The sequence below is a fragment of the Drosophila persimilis genome, unplaced genomic scaffold, assembly GCF_003286085.1.
Source record: "Drosophila persimilis strain 14011-0111.01,24,50 unplaced genomic scaffold, DperRS2 tig00000606-arrow-arrow-pilon, whole genome shotgun sequence".
In the NCBI taxonomy this organism is placed as follows: domain Eukaryota; kingdom Metazoa; phylum Arthropoda; class Insecta; order Diptera; family Drosophilidae; genus Drosophila; species Drosophila persimilis.
In genome coordinates, this window is record NW_020825324.1 from 2,457,781 (window position 1) to 2,482,500 (window position 24,720).

Sequence of the window (24,720 nt, forward strand, 5' to 3'; positions counted from 1 at the left end):
GATCTAAGAGGATCAGTGATGCTTAAGCGACTCATCAAGTAAGTACAATGCTAATGCTAGAACTACTATTAAGTACCGGCATTATATTTAATTATAGCATTGAAATATGTGTAGCCCAAAAAAAACCAAATAAAGAATCACCTGCCTTAGAGAACCATCCCGCACTGTATAGTAGATCTGTATCTGTACGCACATGGTATGGGTATGGGTATGGGTATATGGGGGGTACATATAGTATTCAAGTACTGGTCTATCGTATCTGTGTGTTTATGCTGAGGGAACAGCCGTAATAGCCGCAGCAACTATTGGCCATCCCACGTGGTGGATTTGGATATAGCTGTGGCTGTCGCTGTGGCTGTGGGTGTGGGTGTGGGTGTGGATATGAGGTGGCATCTCATTCCATGGAATGGTTTCGTTTTGGGAGCAGCAGCGTCATCCTCTGCCACGACCGGCCGCGCTGCTGCTGCTCTGCTGGTGTGCTGCTGCTGCGCCCGTGGCGGGCATCCTCGGCGGTAACAGAGAATTCAGTCAGCCGCCGAACGTCGCGAATGCCGCCGCAGCCAGACGCAGCTGCAGAAGTCGCTCAAGTCGCATGCGCAACATCTAAGCCGAACCGAACCCTGCCGAGCCGAGCCGAGCCGAGCCGAGCCGAACCGCAACGAACCAGTGAAACCCTACCCCGGAGTAAAGCCCAAGCCGTGTTCCAGCCTCGTTTTGATCATTAACCGTTGGTCTATTTTGTGGAATCGTTTTTTGTTTCTGTTTGGTGCGTGAATATATATATTCTTGGCGGATTGTGCTGACAACAACGGAGAGAGAGAGAGAGAGAAAGCAAAGGAGAAAAAAAGAACAAGTTGCACAATGCATTCCACGGCGTGCGGCGTTGGAGCCTCAGCCACAAACCTTTCCACACTGCAATCGTAAGTCCAGAATTCCCGATTAAATAAATATACAAATTTCGGAGTTACAAAAATCAGAAAAAAAGGGCGGAAAAATATAGAAAGAAGACATTTGTTTTACGAATATAATTATTTTGATCAGTATTATTGAGTTCCGAGTAAGGCATTCATATTCCTTAGGGAGCCCAAAATAAAGTCATAAGGCGGAGAACAAAATGAACAAACATTTGTACGAGTCTTGGGCTTTACAGTAGCCCAGACTTGCGTTATTATTATAATTAATATTATTATAAAAAATTCCTTGGGAATATACTATTCTCGTATATGTACATATGTACGAGTATGTATGCTCTCTTTTTAGAACCGTCGAATAGCTGTTTTCATGGCAAACCAAAATCACAATTCAAGCCGAAAATGTTTACATCTGCAGTGTTTAAAACAGAAAAAGATACAGAAAAAATAGAATTGAATTCCGCTCAAACGGATTCAAGGTAATCAAAGATCAAATTGTTTCAATATTGTTTACATTTACATCCGATTAGATAGGTGTGCAGCACAGAATAGAGAAACAGAATAGAGTACCGCACCCCCCAAAAGGCGGATGGTTTTATTTTCGGGGATGTTCAAACTTAAAGTCTTCCCGATTTCCATGGACCGCTGAACAATCCATCAAAGATGAAAAAGGAAATGCAAGGAAGGGGAAAACCAACAGGGAAAATTGTTTGTGATTTGGTTGAGGAGAAGCTGCGGCTGCGGGTGGGGGTGGGGTTGGTATTAGAGATGTGTGCGGTTAGAGGGGGTCACATGCTGTGCTGCAAAGTAGCCCACAAGAAGCCGAACAATGTAAACAAGTGACTGCCCCTGCACCTGCCCCTGCCCCTGCCCCTGCTCCACAAGTCTCCTTCCATCACTCGCTACATTCCTCTACACTCCACTGCCAGCCCGCCTTCTTTAACACATACTGCTTCGGACCCTCCTCCGTTTCTCCCATCATAATGTGTGTCAGACAGTCTGAAAATAGTTGCAGGATGATTGAGGGTGGGAGCATGGCCTGCCCCGGCTCATAGGAAGGGGGCATGCCACATGAAAGTGCAACAGAATGTGGGGAGCACACTTCAAAAAATGAACAACCAAGCAGCAAGAGCCCGAAGAGCAAAACATTTCCCCAACCAATTGATGGGTATGCCAAGTGCCCCAATTGACGAAGGGGATTAGTGGCAAGTGCTGATCAAGTTCCCCACTTTCCCAGCTTACCAGCTTACCAGCTTCCCAGCTTACCAGCTTCCCAGCAGACTATGCTTTCCTCGCCCCCGTCCCGTGCAGCAGCCCAAGGGCGTTCGGTAAATGATTTTGTCATCACGTCGGCGTGCCAGTGGTAGTGGCAGTGGCAGTGGCACTGGAAGTGAAGGTGGAAACCGACATCAGCCAACGCACCAAAATGTATTGATAAATGTCTTTTCCCGGCATCGACTGCCGCTGCTGCTGACTGCATTCGCACCTATGATAAAATAAAACAAAAACGATTCGAATGGGTTCGGCTTATGGCCATTGATGGGCAGGTCGCTGGGGATTCCGCCTACATAGATGCTTAAATATGTACATATGTTCATACGTTCGTATGGAATACAGTACACTCTCGATAGGGAGTTACAATCCGAAGGCACAGTGTTTAGAAAATGCTCCCAAGGCCACAAGTCTATCCGAAAGATTCGGTTTGATGCCAGAGATACCGCTTTGGCCCTTACATAATTTTATCTGTTATGTAAGACAACATTACAATGCTCAGAACCGACATGCGAATGTGCTATCCCATACCATATAGGGTTTATAGGGTCAGAGTTGGTTCCTTTTGTTCCTTTGATCCGCTTGTATAATTTTAATCTTAGACTGTAGCTTTTTGTAGTTTGTTGTTAAGTCTCTGCTAAGAAAAAACTCTGTTGCTATCCTGATTCGATCTTCGATCCTCCAAAATCTATACGACTGGAACTTGGTTGAGGCTTTCCTAGGTGCTTTCCGAGGAGCGGGCATGTATCGTATAGTCGAAATTGCTACTTTCTTGAGTAAAATTCGAATAATTTGAGCGCGTGTAGGTTCACTTTACGAATACCCCGAATGTAAATGTATATATTTATTCTTGTTTATTTGTGTTTACCTGTAAGTTTTCTTTTACCACTCATAGTGTTTTCCGCACTCCCCCCGCCTCAGCGCAAACTTCCAGTCCATTCCATTCCATTCCATTCCGTTCGATTCCATTCAACTTCGAGTTCATTTGGGATCTTCAACAGTGGCCGGCCGCCCACACGCCCGTACCCGTACCCGTGCTCAGATGGACGAAAAGTGACAGTGGCAGAGATTTAGCATGGAAGTCCATTCTGCTGGCTGGTCTGTGATGCACAGTGGGATAAACCGGTCAAAGAGTGCCCATCGGCTGGGCAATCAGAGGGGGGGGAGACCAGAGACCAGAGGCCGTCGACAGTCGACAGTTGGCAGTCGGTGGCAGGTCATTTCTCGTGATGTATGAACCGTAATTAGCCCATTGTCATGCTGATGGACTGTGATACCGCCCACCTACCTTCGTACATGCGTACATACGTACATACGTATGATGTATCCGAGTTCGTGTCAAGTACACTAGCTGTCTCTCTCGCTCTGCCTCCCTGCTGCCCCTGGAGTGGCTCCTAACTGTACCACAACTGCTGATAATTTGTGCAATTTGTTGACACACATTTCAATTTTTGCGTTTGTCGTCTGTGGCTGCTGGAAAATTGCACGCTTGCCCCTGGCCTGCCGCGCCGCGCCCCTTGCGGGCGCCAGCACGCCATCTGTTCTGACACGCATCCACGATCATCCTCCGTGTATGTACACATGCATGTGCTCGTGCATGTGTGCGTGTGTGCGTGTGTACGTGTGTACGTGTGTCTGCTCCGCTGTTCAATCTGCGTCTTATCGAAGCCGACACTGCAAAATGTCAAGCTGCAGCGGAAATCTTCGTGCCTCCACACACACGCACACACACACACACACGCACACGCATGTACAGCGGATGTGATGACCAGAGAAATATGCAAAAATATGCGCAGACCTGCCCACTTGCTGGCACAAACACAAACAAAAACACAAACACATACGCATACGCACACGCATGTACCCGCATTGCACCTGTTCCAGTGATATGCCAATTCCATAAACTTCCAGTCGTGGAAGCAGAATGAGTGGGTGGAGCCAGTGACTAAGCTGAAGACTCGGATCAGATAGGAGGGAACCCTGTGCCCGATTCAGGAGGAATCTCAGAACGATTTAGGCAGGTTTTCTGGTCTCGGGAGTAGTTCCAGTATTCGATCCGGCAGAGCAGTGCTCCCGCAGTGCTCTTTTTATCGCCGTTTCAGAGTCTCAAACAAAATGCAGTTGTACCAAAAAATTAATACAAAGTGATTTATTGCAATGGCCTGGTACCATTGTATCTAAGGTACAGGCTAAAATCTGGAAGGAAACTAGAAATATTGGAAATTTCGAGAAATTTGTCAATTATTCAAGGGCATAGCATCCACCATTTAGCGATTTTACAGCTTATTTAAACAAATAAAAATGATAAGAGGGTTTATAAAACAAATATTAGTGTACCTATAGGCTTACGGATACGGATGCGGAATATAGGGTGTGGATCTTATGCGTCTTATCCGTAGGAAAGGGCCAGTAAGTGCATTCCCACGACATTCGAGTTTTTGCCCAAATGTTCGCCTTTCGCTTTTTTCACTCCCGACGATTACGACGACCCAAAACTGTTTTATATACAGACAGTCGAACATCCATCTAATATAGAATTGTTTTGCGTTTGTGCAGAATACAGAATTCTTGTGCTCTGGAAATCAATTCGGTTGTATACCAAATCTCGTTGTAAGGAATTTCGTAATAGAGAAGTTTATACTCGTATTCTCCTCGGCTTAGCGGTGTTCTATTTACATCTGAGTATGGAAACTTATCGCTCTCAGACTAGTGTTTTTCTTATCAAACACATTTCCTTAACACACAGAACACATTTTCTCAAGAACTGTGATTTCCCAGAAAACACTTCCAGGGAGGTTTCCCTTGGGACCCAACTGTTAAAGCCACCCACCTATGTGTGTGTGCATTTAAGTAATCTACTATTTAATCCTGTGACTGTGACATTTGTCCTTTGGCAATGAACTGTCAAACATTTCTGGTAATCGAACGTCCCAACGGTGGCTGGTGGTGCTGCACTTTCCAGCGGATCTAGTACAGCAATCAAGATGGATGGATTGTGGTCAGTTCGATGATGTGATGATGTCATGGAGTTGTCTCTCGCAGTCCCACGAGTATTCCTACCACGTTATCATTTTCGGTACGATTTGTTTGCTTCGCTGGGCGCCTCTCACTCTCACACTCTGTGTGCGTCCACTTTTGTGTGTCACTGTCAACAAATTGCTTTTAATGGCCTGCCGGCGGGTGGGTGGCCGCACAGCCTTTTCCTCCGCCTGGAACGGCAATCACGCCCCCAAAGTGACAATCGGGGGAGCTCAATGCGTCGCGTCGCGTCGCGTCGTGTCCATCGGGGTCGCCTAATTTTCGTGATTTCCGCACGCCAGCAACAATTTGCAGTGCAGCATAGAAGCAACAGTGAAACAACAGCACCAGCAGCAGCAGCAGCAGCAGCGACAGAAGCAGCAAAAAACCAACAACGGGCAGCGACGCAGCGTCGGCGCAGAGTCTGACGAAGTTGCCCACTCGGCTAGACGAATCGCAGAGGCTGCCTCTGCCTCGGCCTCGGCCGCGAACCCGTCCCGTTCTTAATTCAGTTGACCAGACGACGTCGCAGACGCGACACGCGACTAAATCAGCATACAAAACGGCTAAAAGAATATAATTGCGAATCATAGAAAAGTTATAGAACATATGTACACATAGCACATACGATACTCACACATAACATATATACGCACATATGTACACCTCGAGGAGAATGCGAGTGCCTTTCACGCGTCTGGAATAGTGCGCTGTGCGAGAAACGCGCGCGTTTTTGAAAACCGCAGCACCACCGCGCATAAATCCAAACAAAATCCACGCAAAAAGGTGACAAAAAACCACATTATATACACAACATATCCGATTCTGTTTATTTCTTTTTTTTTTTGTATTTTTATTAAATTTTGTTGTTGTGCGTGTGCGTATCAGGCCAGTAAAATCAAATTGCAAAAAAAAAAAAAAAGAAAAAAAATGAAACGGAAACATATAAAAAAGGTTTTATTTCTGTTGTACGTATGTTGACTCTTGGGCCAGCATCCGCCGCCAGGTCCGCCCACCTGAAACCACAAAACTGAAGGAAATCGACTATCATCGCATTTGATACACTGGCGACCCTATCGTTGCACAAATATCGGACGAAGCTAACGTCGTATGATATGCGGTCTTGCGGCCGGGGCTTTAGCAGGGAAAGTGGCTCCTAGAACGCATCCATAAGATGTATTTTGGTCGAGTTTTAATCAGATCAGTAATCATTGATCCTTAATACAGGCCGATGGGATCCTCACGGGTTATGGGCATGGGTTGGGATACTCCCATGTCAAAGTACCCTCTGGAAGGGTATAAAAACGTTGGCGACACCAGCAGCAAAAGCAGAAGAAGAAAAACAAAAGCAGAAAAAAACAAGTCCAAGTCCAAGTCTAGGGCTACCATCTCTCTGCTCTGGTTCGCTCTGCTCTGCCGGGTGCTGTGTGTGCTTTTCGTTTCGCTTTGAAATTATTAAGCATATTTATAAATAACCAAAATAAAACAGAAAATCAGCAGCAGCAGCAGCAGCAGCAGCAGTGGCAACAAAAAATCTAGAAAACAGCAGAATGAAAGCCAAATAAATGCCAGACGCCAATAATGCCGCCAAATGCGTGGAGCAGCGGGCACACTTGTTGAGATGCACTCAATCCCGCTGGTTGCTGGTTGCTGGTTTCCGTTCCTGAAGGCCATCGGAGAAGGTGCGGCTAGACGAGTGGGCAAGAAAGAGAGAGAGAGAGAGATACGAAGGAGAGAGTGTGTGTGTGAGAGACGCTAATCTGTCAAATTCTTGAATACTTTCGTAAATTCTTTGTTTCATATAATGAAATGAAAAGAAAAGTGGAAAATGTCCCAAAATGAGTGGAATGAACGAAAAGAGATGAGATGGGATGGGACGGGATGGGATGGGATGGATGGGAAATCTGTAATATCGATAAAGACTTTTACTTGGCAACTATCCAGGAAATACTTTCCCTCTCCCAAACGCCTATGATTGATGAAATTCAATATTGTATTCCATGAATGTGGGCAATGATATAATAATGTAAGAGTTCAAAACTATAGATCGGAGTAGTTCTTCCGTTAAGAAATACTATATATGGTAATGATTTGGTCGGTTAAAGCTCTGTTCCTGGGTACGAGTACTAGTACTAAAAGCAAATCAGTTTTCCTTTCAAGAATTCCAAATAAATACTCTTTTACTCTTTTCAGTATATTCTTAGTATTCTTACCCTCTCTTAAGCAATCACAGCTATCCATAGATACATATATACGTCCAGTAATCGTACTATATATATGTACGTTGTCTTCTTCCCGTTCTTGACTCATTTTTTGACGACTTTGCCAAGCAGAAATTCATTTCCAAAACCAAAAGCCATCGAGAGACACCCGTATATCTAGCAGTTGAACAAATATTTACATATATATTGTATATATCCAAAGCATTATTCGCTGTCCATACATTTCATTTGAGATGGAAGACCATTTCACGGCACCACATTTTTAGTGGGGACTGTAATCCCGTGCGGTAATTTAATAAGTGCCACATCCAAGTCCGACAACTGGTTGAGTTTTTTGAGTGCTGCTAAGAGTATACGTATACGAAAGAAGCAAAGGGGGGAACAGAACATTTATCCTTTGGGGGATCAGAGAGTCCCCCAAGACCTCACAGTTGACGTCTCACACATCGAAGCCCATATCCATTCAGAGCAAGTGCAGTCTTTATCAAGCTCAATTCTGAGACCCGGCTCAATTGCTCCACAGATCTTGAATGCTATCCCAGGCCAGAGTCTGGGGCTGGGGCTGGGGCTGGGCCACTTAGTCTAACAGTAATGGACGCTAAACGCTGTCTCGTTTTGGGAAGCCGCTGAGGCTGCTGTCGAGGTTGCTGATTGCTGACAAGTTAATCAACAGCAGCATAAGGCATTATTCCGCCCCGATCTCCCTCAACCATACACACCCACCCATCCATCCATCCATCCATCCATCCATCTATCTATGCATATGTACATACATACATATGTATGTATATTGGAGCAGATACTATAATGCCCGACACTTTCCACTGTCTATGGCCCTGCCGGCTAATCTGTACTCCCCCCCTCCCACCACACTCTGTGTCTATCTGAAGTACCCATATGTGTACGTACCGCTCGTATGCGATATGCACACACAATAGACACTCGTATGCACCCGCATGCTCTGGTGGAAACGGCCCTGAACTTTGGGGCGAGATCAATTTGCACTGTCACGAATTGGATTGGAAATGATGCGAAATGTGTCAAAATACAATAGCAACACACGACACAAATAGTATCAACTCAGGCAACTCGGGCAACTCGGGCAACTCGGGCAACAAACACGCTACTTATTGCCTTCTGCTCTAAAAGGCAGATCATTGTTTGAATTCAATACGAGCTGCTTGCTGGGCCCTTATCCCCCTTATTCCTTATTCCTTATCACTTCCAGTCGCCCCCCATAAATCGGTTGTCTTGATCGGTGACTGGGTTGAGCCCGGCCTCGACGGGACCAAAAGAAGTCTCTGAAGATAGTGCAAGTCTGCATCTGCATTGGGGATTTGTTTCACTTCTTATCGTCTTATCGTCTTATCGTCCTGGGGACGAGTAGAGAGAGAGGGTGCTCCTATCTCTCTGAACGAACCCTGGACAATCCATTCAAGCGGGGGTGTTGCCTAGTACTATTGTTCGGAGGCAGTGCACAAATAGTTCCGAGCTGACTCATCCATAAGGCCGAAAACGGGGTCACTCTGGTGTCTCTCAGTGCACGGCCTGGCACATACTCTTACGTACATATGTGCACATATGTCTAGTACTTGTTGTTTAGGAGGAGTATGAGCATGAGCAAAAGCAAACATTAACATTTTTATGCTTTGCAATTTGAAAATGCAAGTGGGTCGCCTATCCCACCAAGCCCGCCATGTCTTCGGCTCGCCGGATTGATCATCGTTCGGACCTGTCTTTTATACATAGATACACACATGTACTCGTACATGTAGTTTATGTGTGTCCCCACTCCCTTCTGTTTTCACTCCAAATTTGATTTATTTGCGTTCGTCTTCGCGCATTTTAATTGTATTTGTTGTCAAATTGTTGTTGACTTAATTGCCCCCCACCCAAACGTTTCTATCCGAAATGCAAATTGAGTTTCTGTGCCATTGGATATGCCCGATCGACCGTGATCTATGGCTATGGCTATGGCTATGGCCCTTGGCGCCGCCCCTCTCTGTCCTCTCTGTCCGCCGCCACTTGACTTGGTAATCGAAGGCTCTTTTATGGCATAATTATTTAGAAATTATATATGTATATTTTCGGCGCGGAAATATCATAGCGAAATGAGGTCTAGCTTCGCCGAATCAAAGCTTTCGCTCCAAACAATTATAGATCGATATTAAAGGTAGATATCGCATGCAAAGGCCCGAAAATTGATAGACAACACAGACCCAGACGCGTATTTCTCGCACTGTACCAGATGACCTCTGTTCCTCTGCTTTCTGCCTCTACCATTGCCTCTGCCGATTCAGAGCAAGCTCTGATAAACAGTCGGAAAAGATGAGAGTAAAGCCAAGATCCGGCACTCCATGAATCCCCAAAGATATCGGACTCCGACGTACATATACCATACATATATGTATGTATGTATAGCATATTTGCAGTGGATGAAAACTCTCAGTGTCTACTCATTTCTTTTTTGTATAATTAATTACGAAGTTTTTTGAAGCTGGCCATCAATCAGTCGACTCACGTAGCTCATATAATGACAATCAATTCCGATTTTCAATCGGTTGTCGGTCCGAATTTGTCTTTAGGGGCGCTGCGCATGCGCCAAAACAGTCGGAAACATCCGTCCAGCAGACGTCTTCAGACATACATAAATATGTGTGATCAGAGAAGGAGGAAGGCAGACAAGGCAGAAGCAAAAGGTAGAAAGAGTGGCACTGAAAACATACTATAGATAGTATTGAAGAATATCCAAAGCAATGTCTTCTATGAAGAATGCAAAGAGAGAGTGGAAAAATAGCAATTGCTTACCTAAGACTGTCCCATTGCTGGGAAATCCTGGTAAACAGGCGTCATACGAATAACGGACGAGGTCTGGCGAGAAAAGAGCGAGAAAAGGGGCACTGTTGGAAGGCATCAGGGAAGGCATGGCATCATCCCATCGCGCTACTCAATTCAATGGTTCAATGTGCCATTTTTCATAGGACTATGGGAGGATTGGGCAGGTGGTCAGGTGGGCAGGAGGATCGTAAACCCAAATCGCATTCCGCCTGCCACGTAATTGCTGCTGGCTGGTTCTGGCCACTGCGAGCCTACTGCGGGCGGCCATTTAACGAAATCGAAATGAAATTAAATGCAGCTGACCTAAAAATGCAACAAATGCCTGCCACGTGCCACGTGCCATGCCACGCCATGCCATGCAACAAAAGTTGCACAAGCACTAACAGCAGCCACAAAATCCGATGGCTAATATAGGGTGCCCCAGGCGCAGACTTCTTAGGGCCTGCCTGCAAGTAGAGCCCCAAAGACCAGAAGCTCAAAGCTCATAAGCCAACTCTGAATTGGTTGTATATGTTTCAGCCAGAAAGCCATAAACAGCCAACGATCTATTAGATCTGTGAGGCTGCCACACACCCTGTATGGGCTGTTTTCCTCCACAGCAAGTGTCGTCACTCGTCGTCACCGTTTCCCGGCAGCAGTCTATCGGGCAGCTGCAGCGTTAACAATTACCGCGTGGCCCAGGTCCGGGTACGGGTCTGGGTCTGAGTCCGGAGCCAAAGGTCCGGCGTGCTGGCTTTGATGGCTCCGCCGTAGGGGCAATTAACCCAATTGCTGAGTGCAATGACTCCGCCGCGAAACCACGAAGCCGCGGACCACCCGCCCAGCCAGGCATCGGCACTGCCCACTTCCTCCCGTGGCACGACCACGCAAGGTTGCAATCACAACATTCAATTATGGTTATGGCCGAAACAACAAATGAAAAGCGCAGGAAAATGCATTTGCTTCTGCTTCTGCTTCTGCTTCTGTTCCTCTGCTGCTCTGCCAGCTGCGGCGCTGACGTGTGCCTGACCCATTTTTTCACCCACCCACACACGCACGCAGACAGCCGCACAGGGGCATACATATGTACACATAAATACATATGTATAAGCCACATCCTGCCTGACGACAGGGCTGTCGTCGTCGTCATCGTCATCGCTGTCGTCGTCGTTCGTCGATTGCTGAAAGACTCTGAGCACTGTTGGGGAGGGGAGGGGGGGCGGTGGGGGGACTGTTTTCGCCCGATGGGGGACTGCGAACTGAAAGCGATTTCAGTTTGCTTTGTGGCCTGCGGGCGAAAACTGTTGCATACTCCCGGGCGCTGGCACACATCTGATTGACTGACTGACGCTCTCTGTTTTCCCTCTCCGGCATAGAAGCACAGCAGCTGCATCAGCTGGAACAGGAACAGGAACTGGACCCGGAGCCACAGCAGATGCCCTCAAAATGGTGCACCACAGCAACGAAGATGCCATGAACAAGATTCCCCTGAAGTCGGCCAGCGGCCTGGACTCCGACGAGGAGAAGAATGGCGGTGAACTGATGCAGGACACCGCCGCAGCCGAGGAGGCGAGGCGCGAGCAGATGTAAGTTGGAAAGAGGGTGGAGGGGGCTCAGGGGGCTGTACTAAGAGGCAAATAATTGTGCTCCTTTTTCGCAGGAGAGCCAAGCTGCTGGCCTGGATGAAGAAGCTGACCATTGTGCTCATCTGCTTCATTGGCATTGCGCTGATCAGCTACGTGATCATCAGCCTCTGCTTCAGTGGTGAGTACAGATCGTACGGGTCCTAGGGAGAGCAGGATCGAGCCAATCACACCCAGCTAACAAGTCACTCCACACCCAAGGCAAACTAAACCATAAACAGGCACAGACACAGACACAGACACAGACATAGACAGACAGACCGATAGACCGATAGACAGAAAGACTGACTCTTTCGTATTCGTATTCGTATCGTTATCGTTATCGTTATCGTTGCTTTCTCTGCATGTTCCGATCCATCCTAACCAAGCACCAGGCATTTAATCAAGCTCAAAATAATTTCTTCTATTGTGGCACCCAAAAGTATTCACATGAAAAAAACCAAAACGTAAAACTTTACACCCTAACCTCACCTAACTGCAACTGCAACTGCAACTGCAACAACGAAGACTGGCCCAAATCGACGCCACATAGAAACAGCACCAAAACAGCAACAGCAACAGCCACAGCCACAGCACCAATAATTGCAACAGCAAGCACAACCACAGAGGCAACAGCAACAGCGACAGCGACAGCAGAAGCAACAGAAATTGCAAGTAGCACAGCACCAACGGCAACGGCAACAGCAACAGCAACAGCTACAGCACCAATTAGCACTCCAACAACACCAACAGCAAGAACGGTTTATGATAGCACCACAACAATACCACCAACAACAACAACAACCACAACAACAACAATTTCAACAATAGAACCAACAACAACAACAACAGAAAGCACAACTACAGAAAGCACAACAGCAGAAAGCAATCCTAGCCACAAGACACTTAAAACATTTACTTTGACAGATGAGCAGCCGCAGGAACAGCCGCACCAGGACCCGGAGGAGGCGACCCCCATCGGCAACCTCAATTTGCTGGACGGGTCGCCGGGTGGCACCACCACCCCGCCAGAGGACACACTGCCGAATGTGGCCGCCTCAACGTCGGCGACAGCGGCCCCCACACTGTCCACTGTCTTCGCGGATCAGGTCAAAATCGATACCAGCGAGAAGTTCGATTCCATTCTGGGTGTCTACCAGAAGGCGGCCGTGAGCTCCGACAACCTGGAGTGCAGCAAGATCGGCAGGTGAGAGATCGAGGCCAAAAGTCATTGCCAAATCCAATGGCTCCCATGGCTTCGAATTTGAGTACAATGCTCGTAGTCCCCCGAATCACTAAAAATCGATGTGTGTATTCCTGATCGAACCCTAAACTACCCAGCGAGCCCACACATCCATGTCTGTCTGAAATTGTCAAGTCCGATGTAAGCCGATCTATGCAGATAAACAAAAAACCATCGATGAAATAGGGCCATCCCCATGTAAACCAACACGTTAAGCCACACACTATTGATACAGACCTATGATGCATAATGGCAGATGGGACTTATAGCTTATTGACTCGTTCTCTCCCCTCTCCATTCTCCCGCCACAGCGACATACTATCACGGAACGGCAGTGCTGTGGACGCGGCCATCGCCGGGCTCCTGTGCAACGGCCTGCTCACGCTGCAGAGCATGGGAATCGGCGGCGGTTTCCTGATGAACGTGTACAGTCGAAAGGAGCGGCACGCCACCTCCATCGATGCCCGCGAGGTGGCACCCTACGCAGCCGAGCCGGACATCTTCGACAAGAGTCCCGAGCAGTCCTTCGAGGGACCCTTGAGCATCGCGGTGCCCGGCGAGGTAATGGGCTACCATGAGGCGCACTCCAGGTTTGGCCAGCTCCCGTGGGCGGAGCTTGTGGCACCTTCGCTCAAGCTCTGCGAGACCGGCTATCATATGTCCAAGCACATGGCGAGGGCGCTCAACCAAACATGGTCGAATATCAAGGATCAGGAGCAGTATCAGTGAGTAAAACTCTTCACTTAAAATGTAGATCTAGCCTCAGAATCGTATAGTGTACGAGTATAGCAGGATTCCAATAACGAGTGACCCACTTTAGCGAATGGAACAGGTTCCATTTGGGTGACGAAAAACCAGACACTCTTCTTTCAAGTATTACAATTCACCTCACTAAAATCCATCCATATCGAACGGCGTACTTTCTGTATGCATCAGTACTTCATTCCGTTCGCTTATGGAACATTTGTACAGCTTACACACTCATCAATGAGTCGGTAGCGGAAATAGAATAGACACTAACTTGTGTGCTTGGGTTCTTTGGGTTACATAAACAGTCGTATTAGCCCTATTCCATATTTAAATTTTCTTTAAACTTAGAATCCTCTAATTCACAACTTTAAATTTTCTTTAAACTTAGAATCCTCTAATGTTCTATATCTTGTTATTGGTGCGAACCTGGCAAATATGGGGGGGTCTTTCTGGCTAATCTAACCTCTTTAACCTATGATCTTTGAATCTGTTTCGCACTCAGAATTTACTTGAACAAGGAGACAGGCAGGCCGCATGCTGCTGGAACTGTGGTGAAGCCGCCGAAGCAGATCTGCGAGTCGTACAAGCTGCTGGCAGACAACGGGCCCCTGGACTTCTACAACGGCACCTTGGCCAAGCTGCTGGTGGAGGATCTGACGGAGTTGGGCAGCATTGTAACCGGCGACGATCTGCAGTACTACTCCGCGGACGTGGTGCACTCGATAACCATGGAGCTGGGCGAGGACACGCTGTACGTGGTGCCACCTGTCAGCTCGGGCTCGGTGGTGGCCCATGCGCTTAGTATCCTGCAAGGCTACAACTTTACCAAAGACGATCTGGCGACTGAGGATCTGCGTGCCCGCACCTTCCATCGGTTTGCCGAGGCCATCAAGTTTGGCTTCGCCCATCGCTCAGAGCTGGGCGACTTGCACTTCATCGATGTGCGGGAGCTGGTCAGCAAGCTGAATAGTCCGGAGTTCGGAGCCCAAAACCGCGCCAAGATCAACGACAGTCACGTGCTGGAGGGTCCATCGGCCTACGGAGCTCAGTACGGGACCAATGGTGACCCCGATGGGACCTCTCATCTTGTGGTCTTGGCCCCCAACGGGGATGCCGTCTCGGTGACCAGCTCCGTCAATTCTTAGTGAGTCCGCATCGGTTTCAGGTTCCCTATTCGGTTCGTATTTTAATTGCTGATCGTTCTCCTTCGCAGCTTTGGCTCGGGCCTGATTGGACCGCGGACTGGCATCGTTCTGAACAACGGCATGAACGACTTCGCCGTGGAGAACAATTTTTATGGACTGCCCGCCTCGCAGGCAAACATCATTGCACCCCACAAGCGGCCGATGTCCTCGCAGTCCCCAGTCCTGTTGGCCGACAAGGCAGGCGAGATTCGTCTGGCTCTCGGAGCGGCCGGCGGCGCTCGGATCATTCCCGCTGTGGTCGAGGTGGCGGCTCGCGTCTTGTGGTTCGATCAGGATCTGAAGACGGCGATAGATGCCCCGCGCCTGTACCACCAGCTCATGCCCGATGTCCTGGAGTACGAGCAGGGCGGCTTCTCCGACCCGCTGCTGCAGCTCCTGGCCAAGCGGGGACACGTCCTCAAGTCGGTCAACAGTGCCCTAACATCGGTTGTCACGGCCATAGCGAGGAATGCAACGGCGGTCTATGCGAATGCCGACCATCGCAAGCGTGGCGGTGTTGCCGGCTTCTAGAGGTCAACCCACCCAGGCCTCCGCCTCAGCCTCCGCCTCCGTCTCCGCCCCCTCCCCACCCACTCGCACACAGCCGCACACATTCACACACACACACATTCACGCATTGAGATTAGATGAGCAAGAGCAGGAGCAGGCGAAATTGAAGTGGATGGATGGGGCTCAGTATCAGGCTCAGGATCAGAGTCAAGATCAGCCGCAGCATCAAGTGAAAAGTATTTAAGCTAGCTATGTCTTTTTTTACATACTATGTATATCGTACGTTATATAAATTTATATGCTACTACCTAACTACTACCTTATACAATAAACAATAAACAAAACAAAAACCACAAAAACTACAAAACTTGTCTTCTTTCAATAAATGTGCATGCAAAACAACCCATGGAATCACTCATGAAAGCGTCACGGCTGGGTGACTTTTTTCCAAAACAACTTTCGTATAACTAGAACTATGCGGGAACTAGTTCGGAAGAAAACCACAGATCGGAGCTGGTTCAAGGGGTCACTTTTGCTGAATTGATAAGACGGAGAGGTTTAACGAGTTTGAATAGAAATAAAGTCTTAAAAACGATAAAATATCCGTGGACTTTCTGCGCCAATAGAAAGAGTATTCCTTCACTTTTCCAATCCCATCCATTCTCTGGCCAACTTCGACTTGGATACTGATACTCAAAATGAGTATAGGGGTATATTAGATTTGTGGTTGAACTAAATGTGTGTAACACCCAGAAGAAAGCATTTCCGACCACATAAAGTGTATATATTCTTGATCAGCATGAAGAGCCTAGTCGGTAGAGCCATGTCTGTCTGTCCGTCCCGATAAGCGCCACGATCGCAGAGACTACAAGACTACTGCGATATCGCACTGTTACAAATGTATTTCGAAGAATGAGCCCTCACGATGATCATGATCGTGGGAGAATTGGGAAACCTCTCAAGTCAAAAACTCTAGAGTTTTCTTTGGCACCCCCCGTATACTAAATGTTCGAAAAGCTACTCCTTTTGCAAGATATAAGTAGTGATGCCACACTTGGTACCAATAGATTGAGTGTGTGTCCCGAGCTAATACCACCTTACCGATGTTTTTCTATAGACCCCTTTTCGGGCACACAAAGCAGCTAATGCCTTAAAAGTTAATCAAGTATTTGGAAAGACATTTGTTTGTTCATGAAACAAACAATGATTGCTGGCTCTCAAATATGTTGATGCAACAATTGGTTTTTCTTATAAGCTGTTTGTGCACTGTAGTAGTCGCGAATGCGACGAATGAGTTGAATGTTCATGTGTTTATTAACCGGTACAATGCCTACGGAAGAGCAAATATAATCACGACCCTGGACACCTTGCCAGAGGCGTGGTTCACGACTAGGGTCACCATGAAAGTGAGGATTTTGGTTGACTACTTCCAGACAAACGTGAGCGAGCACCAGGGGGCTTTGGCCTGGTATCGCACAGCAAACCTGCGGGAGACACTCGACTTCTATGATGTGAAGATAGAAAAGGATCTGCCCTACGTGAAGGGTCACTTTCATGTGTCGAGAGCCAACTTCTTTTCAAGCGGGCACTTCCTTATCACGGCGATCATTACAACCGAGGGCCTGTACGACAATGCGGTGACAGCAACGACCTATACGATTGTCAAGCTAATGCAGGGCAATGCCTGCGAGCCCAAATTCGACATTCCAAGCTGCTTCGACTCAAATCGGCCCCAATATTACGAGACATCCAAGGAAATTGTCCTCCGAGCCAACTTCTCCCGGTTCTGCCCAATGGATACCTTCATCCAATATCACTGGACCCTCCACGACAGTACCGATGCGAGTAAGTTCCTTCTTCGGGATCACGTTATACATTGTGGATACATTGTTTGTACTCACAGAACTACTGCAGTTCCTGGGGGCCACCCTGAGGCCGGAGATAAAACTGTCGCGGCATCGTCTGAGCGTGCGCCAACAATCGCCTCTGAGCCGCATAGTTCTCGTGCGGCTGAACGCCAAAATTGTGGGACGCCGCATACCACTTGTGGCTCGGGTAATTATTCTGTTATTGTGGCTGTCCTGTTGAACATCTAGTGCATTTAGTGCTATCTTTCCCTGGCGTCACAACGACTCTTTCCTGTTATCCGGGGCGGAAATTACAGGAGGGTTTTCCGCGGTAAGACCATCTCAATCAGCGGCAGCCTCAGCAAGGATCTTTCGCTTGCCCGGGAAGGACCCCAACACCTCGAATACAAGTGGTCGTGTACCGCCAAAATGAAGCAGCATAAGAACGTCTGTAAGAAAGACATGGGCACAAGTAAGACTTTACGGTACGGTCAAAGAACGTACTGCTCCTATATTGTATACAACTTTGTTCCGCAGGAGATCGCATTATTATTCCACCGTACAGCCAACCGAATAACCAGACACTCCACGTAGTACTGCTGATACGTTCCGCCTTCGATCCCATCCGCACCGCCAGGTCGAGGCAGAAACTGGACTTTGCCCTCTCCCCTCATCTGATAAACCTGGAGGTTGCCTGCGTTCGGAACTGCGAGGAGAACAAGTACTATCCGGGAAAACCCATCCACCTGATGGGCAAGTGCGAGGGCGTTGGCAACAAGAACATTACCAAATGGGAGTGGCTAGTGGGTAATCTGCCAGTAGAGGGACATGCAAACCGACTTATTTATACGGAAAAGGACATGAAGAAACAGAACGTTAGCATACATCTCAATGTGGAAGCAGCCCATCTATACAACCCGAGCTACAACTATTATGGAGAGGACTGGATATTTTTGGAGAAAAACATGGGCCCCACCGACACCAAGTGCACGATAGTCCCGAGAGATGGCTATGCATTCGAGACACTATTCATGATCCAGTGCCAGAGAAGTCGAGCTCGCTTCATGCCCCTTCGGTATTGTGTAGAAGTCGGCAACGTTCTCATTATCGACTGGCAGTCGAATCGGGAGATGGTCGTTCGACTCCTTCCAACGAATAAGGTTTACGTAAAGGTATGTACTGTAATCTGTTTCCATTGCATACCCCGCGGGGCATCAGAGCGAAGCCATGATGACCTTTAACAAGGTCGTCCGCTCCCGCAACGTGCTCTCTTTTCAGGTCCTATTTGGCGCAGTAGAACAACGAACTTCTCTCTCTCTCAGCAAACATGCCGTCAAAATAGTGCAGAGCCCCGAAAGAGAGTAGGTGGACCTCCTTGTATAATTTCTCCTTCTAACACCCACACTTTGCCGCTTAAAGCGCTCAACGCGCGCTCGCTTCTTCTGGTCCCCTCTCCATACGGACTCTCTCACTCCCACCTACAAAGTAATTTTAACTTGATTATGAGGAAAATTCTTTATCCCCCATTCCACAGATATGCGATAAGCTTGATGTTTGTGAAAATGTTGAGCTTAAAGTCCGGGTCCGGACAATACCCATTCCAGAAAAGGAGCCCGAGGTCATAGCTGACCATCTGGCTCGAGTGCGTCACTGGCTGGAGTATGCAGACTGGCAGAAGGCCTATCCTCTGTTGAGTCTAATATCCAAAGCGATCAAAACCAAGGAAATGCTGGTTATTTTCACGGATACACTCGCCGCACATGTGCCGCAGTCAACCGTAGAACTCACGCAGCTGGTGCGACTCACAAAGAACGTGGTGGTCACCATTCAGCCACTCGATGACATGAAGGCTCTTATATTGGCCAGAATGTTCCACAGAATCACCTCAACGTACAAGCTAATAGTCGAGAGCAACGATCTCACTCTGCTGGACGAATACTACGAGCAGATGACGAGCGATATGTGCGACATGCTGGACATCATAAACGCCGAGTGGGAGTACATTCCCAAGGCGCACTGCCTCACGGAGTCGGAGTCGTGCATAAACATCAATCACTTTGGAAAAAGACTAGAGCAACTGTCGTCCCTGCGACCGCTCCTGGAACATGTGGACAACTGGATGTACGCGTATTGGAAGCTGAGCAACTGCCTCATTTATATGGGGATGGAAACGGCCCGTCGTCTCCACCCCCATGAGGGCCCGAGACTAATTAAAAAGGATAGTTTCACCATCCACATGGAGAGCTTTGATCTGGACTACCAGCGCAGTCTCCGATTCGAGTCCGCCGACTCGATGCACACGCTCTCGTTTTCGCGGAATCTTCTTCGCGAACTGCGTCGGCGACTGCGACACAACGAAGTTCTGATTTCTGTGCGCAGTCATAAGATCAGCCAGTACTGGTGGTACCCGAAGAAGCGATCGCGAACCCAGGAACTGGTCGTAAATGCGTTTACGACCAGTTCAATGTTCCTACCGTCCGCACCGCTGTTGGAACCGCTCAAGTTCTTCGCGAGGCTAGAGAATACCCCGAAGATCGACATCGCCGAACGGGACAGGCGAAGTGAACTCTTTGGCGGACCCGAGGAGGAGGCCTATGCCGTTATTCACGATAATGTTTACACCCCGTTCGAGGTTCGAATGTACCGCACCGAAATCTATGCCAAGTCAGTGCTGAAGGTGACATTTATCCGAGCACAGATAGACTACGACGTGCTGATCCGTATGACGAACGTACCCAAGTTGGAGGACATGGACGTGCACGGCGCCATGTGTCGAGTGAAGTACGGCATTGAGCAGAGAACCAATTTTCTACTGAGAAATCGCTGCGGTGAAGCGCGCTCGGCGTTTATTTATCTCCGTGCAGCCAATCCATCTGAGCCGTGGGATACCTTTGATCAGAACGGAGCCTACTTCTCGTTCGCCACCGAGATCCACATCTGCCGAGCCTGGAACTCCTCGGGCACCGAGCATAGCTGGCAGAAAATATCCTGCATGCCCGATATGATCAAAAGCACCAACTCGGGTGTGCACTGCAGCTGCAATGTCATTGGCGACTTTGATGTGGATGCCATGCCCATAATCACCGTGCCCGTGAACATCAAATGCCACCTGGATCGGCCAGTGGCGAGACGGCACTACGATATGCTTATCGTGTACGTGCTCATAACCGTGCTGACTGTAATATACATAATTCATCACATGAAGAAAATACGTCATTGGGACAGGCAGCTGTGTGTTGTAGACTACTATACGAGAGCGCTGTACTACCGTGGCGACATCGTCCTCCGTCTCACCTTCGGTGGACGACTCAATGCCGGCTCGTCGGGCAATATCATAGTTTCATTGAAGTCATCCCAGGGGACTGTGCAAATGATCGTCTACCAAGACCCAATCTGCAAATCATTCCTGCGAAACAGCACAGTATCGTTCCGTATTCAGCGTGAGCTCGTCCAGGTGCCCGCTGAGATCGCGATCGGCCATGACGACTCTGGGATATACCCGCACTTCTTTTGTCGGACCGTTGTCCTTACCGATATGCACACCGGACAGACACAGACCTTCCTCATTCATAAATGGCTGAGGGGTGCCCCGAACACCTCCAGATACATATCAGCTCCGGTATTTTACTTCGCGAAAACCACCGAAAAAGAGGTATACCCTTGGCGCGCACGTTTCGCCCATATACTGGAAATTTGCATGGGAGGCTGGTATCTGTTTCAACCAATCATCGGTCCCTGGCGCATCGGAACGCACTGTTCTTCGTTTTGTCGCTGGGAGCGCAGTTGCATTTTTATAGTCAAGCTATTTGTCACGATTTGCATTGTTGTTCAGTACTTCGGGCCATCCTATGTGTCCCTGTCCTGCGACCCGAGTCCGAAGAAATACCACGACTTGTCTTCAGTATTCTGGGTAGCCTTGATATGTTTTATAACCACTGCTTTCGTACAAGCAGCTATGGAAAAGACTATCCTATTAATTGGATACTATGATCATATTTAGCAGAAAGTATGTGTGCTTTTTACCCTTATAAAAATGTATTGCAATATATTTTGAAAATAAAGTTTCCGTTGCCAATGATCTACTTTACTTTACTAATTACTGAGAATAGGTGCCTCTGGAAATAAGTCGATACCTGCTTGGACCGTCTTTGCACCAACATTAATGGGCCAGTAAGGTTCCCTGAACTACCTCTACCTGTGCAACTCCACTTATAAAAAGCCTCTCTATCGGTTAGTAAATTTGTAATCATATGTATCCTGTAACTTATACAATATATAGTATTCCCGAGGCCAGTCTCACAAATATTCGAGTTCTCTGTCTCTCTCCCTCTCTTTTCCTACAAATGAAGTACCTTAGGGCCGTTACATTCGGTTCTCTCACTCCACCAGGGGACGAAAAATAGATGGAAATAGATTTTCTTCATGTCCGAGCTGATCGAAATTCGGCAATCTTGTACATATAGTCGGGGGATGACTCAATCGACATTCCGGTCGAATTCCAGGTTTTTATTACGGCTTCCTTCTGGCTGTTACCCATGCAATCCTTGAGCAGTATTGGAAATAGAATAGACTCTAATAGACTACCCGGAAACACAAACATTGCTGTGAAAAAACTGTTACAGAGATTAAAAAATTATCAAGAAATCATTTGTTTCCAAATCCCATATACATACAATACGACATCAACTTTAACAACAAAAGCTTGTTCGTTTGAAACATGGCTTCAAAAGAGAAAAGGAAATTCATAAAATTAAAAGAAACCAAGAAGGATATTCAATCGTATAAGAAAGATGTCGAAACCGATCTCCATAAAATACCGCTGGAGGAACTCTTGGCGCGGATGAACACTGATCCGGTCAAGGTAGGCCGAGCAGCCAGAGGGCTCGTATTGACTACTAATTTCCCAAAAACCTTCGTTGTGCCTTCCAATTTGCTCAGGGTCTATCTAAGTCGGATGCAGCAGTGCGACTGGAACAAGATGGCCCCAATATGCTAACACCAGCCGCAGAAACGTCCCAGTTTGTAATATTCCTTAGGAATATGTTTGGCGGATTTGCCATGTTGCTGTGGGCTGGATCTTTCCTGTGCTTCGTTGGGTACATTATACAATCTCAAACCCAACCCGATGCACCTGATGACAACATGTTTCTTGGCTTAGCCTTGGCCATATTGGTGATCATCACTGGCTTATTCTCCTACTTCCAGGTAAATTTTATTGTTCCCTCGCGAGGAGTCATTGCATGACACAATTTACCAATGAAACCAGAACTTGGTTCCAGAGATGGCTCGTTACGAGTATAACCTGATTTCAGTATTAATACTTTTTTGTTGAGGCCTTTTCTGTGAGTTTTGTGGTGTACCACATGGAAACAGCTCTCAGATATCTCGTGGAAGAACACCTAACTTTCTCTTTCGCCCAAGGCCCTCTTTGGGGTCCTCTTGGGAATAGGACTACCTCATAAGTAGAATCATTCATGATACACTTATAGGGACTATAGAAGCGGGTGTTCGGCGATGAAAAGTACACTGCACATCTATTAATTGAATGATTTCCTTTTGTTCAGGTTCATAAATCATCGGCCATTATGGATTCGTTCAAGAATATGGTTCCGCAATATGCCACAGTTATTCGAGATGGCGAAATAAACACCATACCCGCAGATCAGCTCGTCAAGGGCGACATCGTGGAGGTGAAGTTCGGCGATCGAGTTCCGGCCGACATTCGAATCCTGGAGTCCCATGGCCTAAAGGTGGACAACTCATCGTTGACGGGGGAGTCGGAACCACAGGTTAGATCGCCCGAATACACACATGAGAATCCGCTGGAAACAAAAAATCTAGCCTTCTTCTCGACCAACGTCCTCGAAGGCACTTGCCGGGGAGTTGTCATCAGCTGCGGCGACAACACCGTTATGGGTAGAATAGCCAACTTGGCGGCCGGCTTGGACGAAGTACAGTCGCCCATATCCCGGGAAATAGAACGTTTTATTCGATTTATTACAATTCTGGCGTGTCTGTTGGGTTTCACGTTCTTTGTGATAGCATTAGTTCTTGGATACACGTTCATAGACGCCGTTGTGTTCCTCATCGGCATCATAGTGGCCAATGTGCCGGAGGGTCTGCTCGTAACAGTTACTGTCTGCCTGACGCTGACAGCCAAGCGCATGGCGTCTAAGAACTGCCTCGTGAAGAACTTGGAAGCCGTCGAAACATTGGGCTCTACGTCGACCATCTGCTCCGATAAGACGGGCACTCTGACGCAGAATCGAATGACAGTGGCACACATGTGGTATGATCAGGCCATAGTGGAATGCGATACCACGGAGAACTTCAGAGGGTCAAAGTTCGATAAGAGCGATGCCTCCTTCAACGCGCTTTTGCTCTGCTCAGCCCTCTGCAACTCGGCGGATTTCAAAGGAGGCCAAGAGGATTTACCGATTATCAAGAAAGATGTAAGTGGGAACGCTTCGGAGGCGGCACTGCTCAAATTTGCGGAGACTGTCTATGGCGGCGTCGGACCAGTTCGACGAAAACACCTCAAGATGACCGAGATACCCTTCAATTCCACGGAAAAATATCAAGTTTCTGTGCACGAGTTCGATTCGGAAGATGCTCACTATATTGTAGAGATGAAAGGTGCCCCAGAAAGAATATTGGACCGCTGTGAAACGATAATGATTCAGGGAGAAACCGTCAAACTGACGCAGCACCTGAAGGATGAGTTCGAGGAGGCCTACATGGAGATGGGCGGAATGGGGGAGCGAGTGTTGGGATTCGCCGACCTCATGCTCACGAAGAACGAGTATCCGCTGTCCTACGAGTTCAGTACGGAGCCACCAAACTTTCCGCTCACGCAGCTGCGCTTTGTGGGCCTGATATCCATGATAGATCCCCCGAGGGCGGCCGTTCCAGACGCAGTATCGAAGTGTCGATCGGCGGGAGTGCGAGTAATCATGGTAACTGGGGATCATCCCATCACAGCCAAGGCCATAGCCAAGAGTGTGGGCATCATAACGAAGCCCACGGCGGAGGACATTGCCAAGTCGCGTGGCGTTGATATCCACGAGGTGGACCCCCGCTCAGCCACTTCCATCGTGGTACACGGCGGAGAGCTCCGCGACATGAAGGCAGAAGACCTGGACGCCGTCATTTACTACCACACTGAAATCGTATTTGCCCGCACTTCGCCGCAACAGAAGCTCATCATAGTCGAGGCCTGTCAGAGGCGTGGCGAAATTGTTGCCGTCACGGGCGACGGCGTCAACGACTCGCCGGCCTTGAAGCGGGCCGACATTGGCGTGGCTATGGGCATTGCCGGATCGGA

General features: G+C 48.0%; 3 protein-coding genes across 3 annotated transcripts in view; all 3 read left to right on the plus strand.

The window, feature by feature from the left end:
• The first annotated feature begins 631 nt into the window (after nucleotides 1–631).
• Nucleotides 632–15,902, plus strand: LOC6597690 (glutathione hydrolase 1 proenzyme). Its single transcript, XM_026990594.1, has 7 exons — nucleotides 632–920; nucleotides 11,617–11,826; nucleotides 11,901–12,004; nucleotides 12,790–13,069; nucleotides 13,417–13,830; nucleotides 14,358–14,999; nucleotides 15,069–15,902. The coding sequence occupies exons 1-7, from the start codon at nucleotides 862–864 to the stop codon at nucleotides 15,568–15,570; spliced, it is 2,211 nt and encodes a 736-aa protein (XP_026846395.1). The 5' UTR covers nucleotides 632–861; the 3' UTR covers nucleotides 15,571–15,902.
• Nucleotides 15,903–16,772: 870 nt separating this feature from the next.
• LOC113566180 lies at nucleotides 16,773–21,396 on the plus strand. The gene is made up of 3 exons (XM_026990593.1): nucleotides 16,773–17,394; nucleotides 17,934–18,568; nucleotides 18,931–21,396. The coding sequence occupies exons 1-3, from the start codon at nucleotides 16,773–16,775 to the stop codon at nucleotides 21,394–21,396; spliced, it is 3,723 nt and encodes a 1,240-aa protein (XP_026846394.1).
• A 717-nt stretch (nucleotides 21,397–22,113) lies between these two features.
• LOC6597691 (sodium/potassium-transporting ATPase subunit alpha) overlaps nucleotides 22,114–24,720 on the plus strand; it is a 3,914-nt gene continuing 1,307 nt past the window's right edge. The window contains exons 1-3 of the mRNA XM_026990771.1: nucleotides 22,114–22,257; nucleotides 22,335–22,601; nucleotides 22,961–24,720. The exon at nucleotides 22,961–24,720 is cut by the window's right edge and continues 324 nt beyond it. Of these exons, the coding sequence (XP_026846572.1) occupies nucleotides 22,114–22,257; nucleotides 22,335–22,601; nucleotides 22,961–24,720 (2,171 nt within the window). The remainder of the gene's footprint in view (nucleotides 22,258–22,334; nucleotides 22,602–22,960) is intronic.

Coding starts and splice junctions, on each gene's coding strand:
- LOC113566180 (XM_026990593.1), top strand. CDS start 16,773: ATGTTGATGCAACAATTGGTTTTTCTTATAAGCTGTTTGTGCACTGTA. Junction 17,395..17,933: donor CCACGACAGTACCGATGCGA/GTAAGTTCCTTC, acceptor TTTGTTCCGCAG/GAGATCGCATTATTATTCCA. Junction 18,569..18,930: donor CGAATAAGGTTTACGTAAAG/GTATGTACTGTA, acceptor CCCATTCCACAG/ATATGCGATAAGCTTGATGT.
- LOC6597690 (XM_026990594.1), top strand. CDS start 862: ATGCATTCCACGGCGTGCGGCGTTGGAGCCTCAGCCACAAACCTTTCC. Junction 921..11,616: donor AACCTTTCCACACTGCAATC/GTAAGTCCAGAA, acceptor TCTCCGGCATAG/AAGCACAGCAGCTGCATCAG. Junction 13,831..14,357: donor AAGGATCAGGAGCAGTATCA/GTGAGTAAAACT, acceptor TTTCGCACTCAG/AATTTACTTGAACAAGGAGA.